This window comes from Phoxinus phoxinus (assembly GCF_949152265.1).
Source record: "Phoxinus phoxinus genome assembly, chromosome: 10".
In the NCBI taxonomy this organism is placed as follows: domain Eukaryota; kingdom Metazoa; phylum Chordata; class Actinopteri; order Cypriniformes; family Leuciscidae; genus Phoxinus; species Phoxinus phoxinus.
Window position 1 is genome coordinate 15872576 of NC_136885.1, and position 10342 is coordinate 15882917.

At 38.7% G+C, this 10342-nt stretch overlaps 1 protein-coding gene across 2 annotated transcripts; it reads left to right on the top strand.

The window, feature by feature from the left end:
- Positions 1-376: 376 nt before the first annotated feature.
- Positions 377-4516, top strand: upp1 (uridine phosphorylase 1). 2 transcript variants are annotated; one of them, XM_079626344.1, is made up of 8 exons: positions 377-622; positions 796-846; positions 1246-1357; positions 1453-1611; positions 2666-2780; positions 2933-3142; positions 3241-3387; positions 3653-4516. In XM_079626344.1, the coding sequence occupies exons 1-8, from the start codon at positions 405-407 to the stop codon at positions 3799-3801; spliced, it is 1161 nt and encodes a 386-aa protein (XP_079482470.1). In that variant the 5' UTR covers positions 377-404; the 3' UTR covers positions 3802-4516. The 2 variants fall into 2 exon arrangements, with proteins under 2 accessions (XP_079482470.1, XP_079482471.1); XM_079626345.1 differs by having other exon boundaries at positions 509-622; positions 1275-1357.
- The last annotated feature ends 5826 nt before the right edge of the window (positions 4517-10342 follow it).

Here is a 10342-nt window from a genome sequence, read left to right on the forward strand (position 1 = left end):
GAAAATTCAGCTTTGCATAAATTATATTTCAAAGTATATTCAAATAGAAAACCATTATTTTAAATTGTAATATTTCACAATATTTTTTATTATCATATAATAATATACGAGACTTATTTTAAAAGTATTAAAAATAATGTTTCCAAACGTGTGTTTGATTTAAAAAAAAATTATTGATATCAAGCAAAGGCTATTGTTCAAAATGAATTAAAACATTAATTAATACAAACTATAATTATTATAAAGTTAGTTTAACACATATTTAGTTAATGTAATGTGATTTCAGGTAAATTAAGCAACTTGTGACGGTTATCTTAAAAAATTAAAAAGTAGCCCAATGTTGTGTGATTATGAATGACGTCAGTGGCCAGAATCGAGGCCCCTCCCTTATCCTGACCGTTGCTATGAAGGACTTCTCAACTGTCCAATCCGTTGCTTCATCTAGCTCATCCTGCCGCAGAAGGCGGGGCTTGCGTGGAAAAAAACACGATTCTCGCGCGGTGGCCTCACGTACACCAGCAGCGGCACAGCCGGATGTTTTACAGCCACCGCGACTGACGGTATTTTATCAAGTGACCTTCCCGGTGGACACTGAGTCAGGAGGCGTTATAAACATCTCACGGTAACGAACACTGAGCTTCATTGAGAGACTCTTAGGAATGCTGTTTAGTCCATTTTATTGTTCGATAAAGTTAATTCTGCATAGATTTAACTTAACTTAGTTGTTATAGCCTACCAGACGAATTTTTTTTTTTTTTTACGTGGAAAAGTAATCTGTTGATGTGTCCATCTCAGGAGAAAACTGAAAATGCCGCTGGATGAAGAGAAGAATGGAGCATGCGATAGGTACGAATGAATAATGTGTTAGTGTATTAATGTAGCCTATGTCCTTCTTATTCTTTATGTGCATGGGCTTTCAGCACTTCCGTTTGATATGCCAATGAATGATTTATGTCAATATTTCATATTCTTTACGCAACTTAAAGCAACTGGATAAATTACGGATTTAATTTGCTGGACACAAATGTTCCGTTTAAATTACATTCAGTTTTATGAGAATTGATACAAAACGGAAATGATGACAGCGCCCTTCTCACGACCCCTGGGTTATAGTCCTCCTGGCTGACCGTTATTATGGTGTGTTGTTAAAGTGTTACTTTAAACTGTTTTCGTAATACTAGGGACAATAACCAACAGCTATGCTGTTTAACACCTAACTGTCAAACTTGTATTTTACCTGAATAGGTCAATATATGTGAACAATCCCCATTTAGACTCCCTGACAGATGACATCCTTTACCATTTTAACCTGGGAACATCCACTCACAACTTGGCAGCGATGTTTGGAGATGTCAAAGTAAACTTTACTTTATTTTCTTTTCACACTAAAACATGACACCTTCAGAATGATCTGGGTCTGTCTAACTTACTTGGTTGGACTTTTTGTCTCAGTTTGTGTGCGTAGGGGGAAGTCCATGGAGGATGAAGTCTTTCACTGAATACATTGCCAAAGAACTGGGGCTTTCAGACCCCAACGCAGAATATCCAAATATATGTGCAGGAACCGATCGCTACGCCATGTACAAAGTTGGACCTGTGCTGTCTGTCAGTGTGAGTGAACTTAAACTCATCCATATACACTACTATTGCAAAAGTTTGGGGTCAGTAAGATTTTTATTTTTCTTATTCAGCAAGGATGCATTAAAGGGATAGTTCACCCAAAAATGAAAATTCTGTCATTAATTACTCACCCTCATGTCATTCCAAACCTGTAAGACTCATTCATCTTTGGAACAATCAAAAAGTTCATAGAGAGATTGTAAAACTAATCCATATTCAATGTGTGGTTTAGTGCAAATTTTATGAAGAAACATGATTGCTTTATATGATGAACAGATTGATTTTAGGCTTTTATTCACATATAATTATTCGTCAACTCACACATCAGTTATGATAAACGGAAGCTCAAGCATGTTCAGTTATCGTGAGAGAACCAATTAGGTTCATTCTCGTGTTATGCAAGCAACACGTTTGAGCTTCTTAAGAACCAATGAGGTTTGTTCTTGCATGTCAAGCAGGTTCGGTTGAGCTTCTGCTTATGTTCGCTGATCAGTGTTTACTGTTTATATGGGAAAAAAAGCCTAAATTAAATCTGTTCATCATATAAAGCGATCGTGTATCTTCCCAAAATTTGAACTAAACCGCTCAATTCATATGGATTCGTTTTACGACCTCTTTATGAACTTTTTGAAGTCAAAATGTCAGTTGCGTAGCTGTCAATGGAGGGACTGAAAGTTCCCAGATTTCATCAAAAAGATCTTCATTTGTGTTCTGAAGATGATAATGTGAAATGTGATGATAAGATATAAATAAGATATATATTTATTGAGCACCAACTCATCATATAAGAATGATTTCTGAAGGATTATGTGAAAATAAAGTATGTTAACATGCACTCATTTTAATGGGAATGAATCATTTTGAATCTGACTGAAAAATCACATTCAGGCATTTACATGCTTAATTTCTTTTCAGGTCTACACCATCCCGTTCAATCAGGCCGTAATTAAATTTAGATCGAGCTCTGTCAGAGCGATTGAGGTGTTTACGTCACTGCAAATGAAGTTTGTCTGAATATTAACATTGAATATTCTCTGTGTTCTAGCATGGCATGGGCATTCCATCAATCTCTATAATGTTGCATGAGCTTATCAAGCTCCTGTACCATGCCCGCTGCACTGATGTCACCGTAGTGCGCATCGGAACGTCAGGTGGAATAGGTACACTGCTTTTACCATTGAACTGCTTAATCAAAAGGGTGTTTCCATGCTTTCAAAATCAGCAACCTCACCCTGGTGTTGTAAACCAGGGGATATTTCTGAATCATTTCCTGAGTTGTCTTTGAGCTGTTTTTCTGTCTGCCTTTTGTCAGGTTTAAAGCCAGGGACTGTGTTGATTACCAAACAGTCGGTGGATTCTGTGTTTCAGCCTCGCCTTGAGCAGATCATCCTGGGTAAACCAGTGGTCAGGAGCACAGAACTCGACGGGGAACTTGCAGAGGAGCTGCTTCAGTGTGGCAAAGACCTTGCAGAGTTTGACACCGTCATTGGTAACACAATGTGCACCCTTGACTTCTATGAAGGTAGAATTATTTTCAAATACACTCTTAAATATAATAGAATGTTATGATCATTTTGCACTGAGGTGTTTGCTGTATTTGAAGGCTCTGTCTTTGTACAGGTCAAGCGCGGCTGGATGGAGCCTTCTGCTCATACAGCGAAGAAGATAAACAGAGATATCTTGCCGAAGCCTATGCCGCTGGGGTTCGAAACATTGAGATGGAGTCGTCTGTGTTTGCAGCCATGTGCAAACTGAGCAATCTTCGAGGTATGTCGTCTTTAACGCACCATTTCTTCAAGTTAATGAGTAATACATGCACGAGTTTGTGTTTTTCCACTGGTTGTTTAGGTTCATTCAAATGGCCGTTTATGCATTTGAAATGGGTGCTAGAGGTTTATGATCTTTTATTGCAGTTTGTCTGTTTGAGCTGACTGCTTTTGACTTCTTGTCAGACATTAAGCCTGCTAATGTTGTTTATTGTGGATGGGTTGAGATTTGATAATACGAAAGAGCTTTTTTCCTGTATTTTCAGCTGCGGTTGTGTGTGTAACACTGCTGGACAGACTGAAAGGAGACCAGCTGACCAGCTCTCATGACGTCCTGAATAACTACCAGCAGCGACCTCAGGCCCTGGTCGGACATTATATCAAAAAGAAGCTGAAAGCCTCCAAGAAAAGCTAGTTCTCCACTAGTCAGAGAGCTTTCTAAGCAAACTCTCAGGAGCTGAAGGTAGGGAACAGTACAGTGCAGTTTTGATCAGGACAATGATTATATTAATATATGGTAACAAGAAAAAACGCAGCTCTTATAAGTTGACCAGTTTCATAAAAAATGACTAAGGTAACATAAATATCTTACAAATGTTCTACGGTTTAACACTGCAGTTACTTACAAGGTCATATAAATTCATGCCTTGAATGTAATAGCTTAATTTACTTGATTTGAAATGGTAATAGGCACATTATGTTCTAGACGGTTTGATTTGTCTTAAATACCGGCTATTTATTATTGTTTTAAAATATGCTGTATTTAAACTACTCCTGATGTAGTTGTGTAAAAGGGAAAGATGTTTTAGAAACGAGAGAGAACTATGTAGTTTTTAGCACTAGTTACTTTATAAGAGTCCAAAAAGCCTTTTTGAAGAACAGTAAACCTCTCTTGCTTATGTTTTTCACTGTATGGTTATGTTACAAACAAACTGTTTGTAAAATGATTCTGTAATGATCACAAACGTCTTAAGGAGAAATATTATGCAATATTTAATTAAGTTTGCAATGTTTAACATGCAAAGTGTTATTTTATGTTATTATATTTTATGTCACTGAATGTTTTGTTTTACACCATTCTGAGAAATAAACCAGAAAGATTAAATAATTTAATAAATGAAAGTTGAATGAAGTTAATTTGTCTCATAAATGCAAAAAACAAGTGTTAAAGGAACACTCCACTTTTTTTGGAAATAGGCTCATTTTCCAACTCCCCTAGAGTTAAACAGTTGAGTTTTACCGTTTTCGAATCCATTCAGCTGATCTCCAGGTCTGCACTTTTAGCATAGCTTAGGGATGCACCGAATCCAGATTTTTGGGGTTCGGCCGAATACTGAATCCACTGGTTAAGATTCTGCCGAAACCGAATACCGAATATTACTCCCATCCTCAGTCCATTAACACAGTAAACACATTAATGAAGTAAACAACGTCCACAGAAGTGGATTTTTCATTTTATTTCAACTGTAAAAAAGAAAAAGAATAAGCAACATTATGCATTTGAACAGCGGTGATGTTGTATATTGTTTAGGGTCCTTGCCACCACGAGACAAATCGTCATTGCAAATTGAACATGTAGCTCGACTTGAATTGCCTTCTTTTGACTGAAAGTACTGCCAAACAACACTTTTTCTGCTCATGAGTTCCATTTTCACTTTCTCACAGCATACGTCATTCGAACGGTCCACCTACTGTAACGATTGGAAATAAGGTGTGGCCCCTTTAAGAGCTGCGCGCTCCCTGTTGAACTGTCTGCCGTCTGTATAGAGCTGGTAAGTCCCGCCCCCTCCGTAAAACCCCGCTGGACCTCAAAGTTGAAAAACCGTCAATGCAAGTGAATGGGAGAAAATAATTATTTTCTGGTCCCGTTCGAATTGTGCCATGAATGTGAACATATGTTGTCTGTGAATTTTTTATATAATCTTTCATGTTACAAGTTTGACAGTATATGGTATGATTCGTCGGCTAGCAGTTGTGGAAAAGACATAACGAGAAAGACTACATGTCGCCTATGTGACGTCACCACATAAAGTTGACTTACCCGTGGTTTTCGCCAACCTCAACGATTTTGTCCTCTCCCTGAAAGAAGGCTGTGAAGTGCACCAAAGACACAGCCATGTCTAGCGGGATCCGTGAGCTAGAGCCGTGTGCTAGTGGTGTTGACGTTTCAAACGCGTCGACAGCAGCGAAGAGTTGTAGTCCACAAAGTGCTCTCACACAAAGTCTACCCGTATCAAACTTCTACCCGCTAAATTGTCGCATTCTTCACACGAAAGATTATATAAAAAAATCACAGACAACATATGTTCACATTCATGGCACAATTCGAACGGGACCAGAAAATAATTATTTTCTCCCATTCACTTGCATTGACGCTTTTTCAACTTTGAGGTCCAGCGGGGTTTTACGGAGGGGCGGGACTTACCAGCTCTATAGGGATGTTCGCCGGAGTCAAATGTGACGTCACGATATGGGCGTGGTCGCGAACTGGTTGGCAGAAAGAACCAAAACATGTCGCAGACTCGCAGCAGTCTACCTGTGTTTTGTCAGCATATGCTAATTATTTGTCCGAAGAACCAAAAAAGAGATATAAGGTTAAGCTTTTATATAACCAGGGTTCATGTTCTCTGCCTGATCAATATCACCTGAGTGAGAATTGGAGCAAAAGCCCGGACACATGGCCAGATTTGACATTCGGCGACATCTATCTGTATCTCATCGTCGACACGCCATCTATGTTTACCAGAGAGTCGATGAAGGCGTACAAATCTTTAGATGCCTATAAATTAAGTAATAATTACGAATATTACTTGTTGTAACTAAGGATAACTGGTAAATATGTTACAACTAGAGTAAAAATACAGGTGTAATTTATCCATGGGCTATATTCAAAATTATCTTACCTCTGATATATAACATTGGTTAACATATACGTAAAATGTATGAATGAAAATACAATAATTTGCCATTAATTTATAAGGGTATGTCAGTGTTATTATACTTCCATTGCTCAGTCACAGCATGCACAAAAAGTTATGTAAACAAACACTTTGACACGTCTTCCGCGGTATTTTGTAGTTATTCATTCATTAATTAACCCATCAATGCGATAGAACCTACTAGTAACATTTATTTACAAAATTAGTTTTCATTTTTAAGGCAAAATGTAGGTAGCAGACGCGATCGTGGTCCGCTGGCTCCCATTGTTTTCCGCTGGGTATAGACGCCTAATTGCAGAAATTCAAAGCTTTCTTTCTTGATTCAGGCTGTTTAGGTACACGATAGAAGCTCTTGGGGTTATTACTCTTATCGAACCTGTTAACACTGCCGATCACAAAGCACGATACAACCATTTTCTTCTGTGTTTGCGCTGCGCTTTAAGCGGTCATTACTTTTCTTCTGCCAACCAGAGCGCGTCGTGACGTCACGGCGAACATCCCTATTGTATGCACCTCGATACCCCATGTATGCGGGTTATTTCAGTTTGATGCTCGTTTTTATCTTATTTTATTAAGTAACGCTGTGGATGGTAGAACGTGTGACAGACATTTACATGAGTTCGATAATCGATAGGGGAATAAAGTGCGAGTTGTAAGATGCCAATCGCCTCCATGAGTCTGTCTGGCCTCTGCAATAACTTTAGCTGTGAGCTACCGGTATCCCTATTTTTCTTCCTGACAACGCGTTCCACTACGTAGACACTCCGTAATCAACGGTAGCGTGACGTCGACCATCGTAGTGCGCGTATTATATTGCAAGCCTATAGGGTTCGGTTCGGTGGAAAAAAATTCTAAGGTTCGGCAGAAACCGAACCCTTTTAAAAAACCCAGTATTCGGCCGAATACGAAACCGAATCCTGGATTTGGTGCATCCCTAAGCTTAGCATAGATCATTGAATCTGATTAGACCGTTAGCATCTCTCTCAAAAAAAATAGCCAAAGAGTTTCGATATTTGTCCTATTTAAAACTTGACTCTTCATCGTGTATTAAGACCGACAGAAAATTTAAAGTTGTGATTTTCTAGGCCGATATGGCTAGGAACTATACTCTCATTCCTGCGTAATAATCAAGGAACTGTGCTGCCGTACCAGCAGGCGCAATGATATTACAAACTTAGTGCCGGTCACGTTAATGAGCTGGGGACTATTTTCAGGCGCTGCGTAATATCATTGCGCCTGCTGCACCCATGGTACGGCAGCAAAGTTCCTTGATTATTACGCAGGAATGAGAGTATAGTTCCTAGTCATATTGGCCTAGAAAATCGCAACTTTTCATTTTCTGTCGGTCTTAGTACACAATGTAACTACAGAAGAGTCAAGGTTTAAATGCTAAATACTTCTTCTATGCTAAAAGTGCTACCGCCAGACCCGGAGATCCGCTGTATGGATTCAAAAACGGTAAAACTCAACTGTTTAATTCTAGGGGAGTTGGAAAATTAGGTAAATTCCAAAAAAAGTGGAGTGTTTCTTTAACAATGTGACAACGTTAGTATGCACATCAAAGTCCATTAAGACTTGAACATTAGAATATTAAAATATAAAAAATTTAATAGAGAATATTAATAGAAACGTCGGACCAGAGTCCCGGAGCCAGAAAATCACATTGTATGATTTTTAAATAATTAATTTGCATTTTATAGCATGACATAAGTATTTGATCACCTACCAACCAGTAAGAATTCCGGCTTTCACAGACCTGTTAGTTTTTCTTTAAGAAGCCCTCCTGTTCTCCACTCATTACCTGGATTAACTGCACCTGTTTGAACTCGTTACCTGTATAAAAGACACCTGTCCACACATTCAATCAAACAGACTCCAACCTCTCTACAATGGCCAAGACCAGAGAGCTGTGTAAGGACATCAGGGATAAAATTGTAGACCTGCACAAGGCTGGGATGGGCTACAGGACAATAGGAAAGCAGCTTGGTGAGAAGGCAACAACTGTTGGCGCAATTATTAGAAAATGGAAGAAGTTCAAGATGACGGTCAATCTCCCTCGGTCTGGGGCACCATTGCAAGATCTCACAACATGGGGCATCAATGATCATGAGGAAGGTGAGGGATCAGCCCAGAACTACACGGCAGGACCTGGTCAATGAACTGAAGAGAGCTGGCACCACAGTCTCAAAGAAAACCATTAGTAACGCACTACGCCGTCATGGATTAAAATCCTGCAGCGCACGCAAGGTCCCCCTGCTCAAGCCAGCACATGTCCAGGCCCGTCTGAAGTTTGCCAATGACCATCTGGATGATCCAGAGGAGGAATCGGAGAAGGTCATGTGGTCTGATGAGACAAAAATAGAGCTTATTGGTCTAAACTCCACTCGTCGTGTTTGAAGGAAGAAGGATGAGTACAACCCTAGGAACACCATCCCAACCGTGAAGCACGGAGGTGGAAACATCATTCTTTGGGGATGCTTTTCTGCAAAGGGGAAAGGACGACTGCACCGTATTGAGGGGAGAAAGGATGGGGACATGTATCGCGAGATCTTGGCCAACAACCTCAGTAAGAGCATTGAAGATGGGTCGTGGCTGGGTCTTCCAGCATGACAACGACCTGAAACACACAGCCAGGGCAACTAAGGAGTGCCTCCGTAAGAAGCATCGCAAGGTCCTGGAGTGGCCTAGCCAGTCTCCAGCCTGAACCCAATAGAAAATCTTTGGAGGGAGCTGAAGGTCCGTATTGCCCAGCGACAGCCCCGAAACCTGAAGGATCTGGAGAAGGTCTGTATGGAGGAGTGGGCCAAAATCCCTGCAGTGTGTGCAAACCTGGTCAAGAACTACAGGAAACGTATGATCTCTGTAATTGCAAACAAAGGTTTCTGTTCCAAATATTAAGTTCTGCATTTCTGATGTATCAAATTATGTCATGCAATAAAATGCAAATTAATTACTTAAAAAATATACAATGTGAATTTCTGGATTTGTGTTTATACTATACTATATTAGTACTATAATTAAAATCAGCAGTGTATCAAATACTTGTTCTCCCCACTTTACACTGTATATATACTGTTATTAACATAAAATTAGCCTAGCATGGTGGTTTAGACCTTTATGATTTTATCCAACAATTAAAATTATACAATGTCATAATTTTAGCATATTACATCTATTTTCATTTGTTTAATTAGGCTTGATTTCCCTATTAACCCTTTTCACATTTCCGGGTTTCTCAGAATCGGAAGTCATAGTTGGGTAAACTTTAAATCTATATCTATGTGTTCCCATTTGCCCAAATAACAAAAGGAAAACTCTGTATAATGTTTTCACAACTTTCAAAAATAGATTGAGAACCGATTTTACCTTCACTCTAGACGATGTATTAGAAACACCCAGTGCCGTTAACTAGTTGTTTTTTATAATTTATTGCAAAGGTAATATAATACAAAGTATAGTAGCCTATATTCTAAATGTACATAAATGTAAAAAAAAGTTTTTATACTAAAAATTATCTAAAAAGAATAAAAGAAAATATACTAAAAATAAACGTTGCAGAAATTACGTTGCTGATGACCGTTAAAACGTGTCATCACAGTCTGTTAAAAGGGTCATTGATGTCACAAAAATGTAACATTGCTTAAAATTGTGACAACATAATTTTGTACACCCTTTGTACATCACACAGGACAAGTAAATCTCATTCCATCTTATCTCACAAATTAAGTTATTGTAAAAAAGCACATAATTAACTTTATTTTATATAGCAGCTTCTCAAGGCACTTTACACAATAAAAAATACAAGGGGAAAAAATACACAGAGAAACAAAGCGTGACAAAAAAACACAACAAAATATTTAAAACCATCACAAAAAAAGCTAACCTAAAAATGCTTAAACCTTTTGTGTATCTCTATAAGTGTTCCAGAGTGAACATAGAATGAGAAAGCCCCGTCCCCTACAGATCGCAAAGTGTCCGTGGAACTGCCAGTGAACCAGTTTATATGATAACCAGAGA

Bases quoted from the DNA above. Each gene is read 5' to 3' on its own strand.
- upp1 (XM_079626344.1), top strand. From the start codon at position 405: ATGAAGGACTTCTCAACTGTCCAATCCGTTGCTTCATCTAGCTCATCC. The intron at 623-795 runs GTAACGAACACT...TGTCCATCTCAG, and splicing joins GGCGTTATAAACATCTCACG to GAGAAAACTGAAAATGCCGC. The intron at 3,388-3,652 runs GTATGTCGTCTT...CTGTATTTTCAG, and splicing joins CAAACTGAGCAATCTTCGAG to CTGCGGTTGTGTGTGTAACA.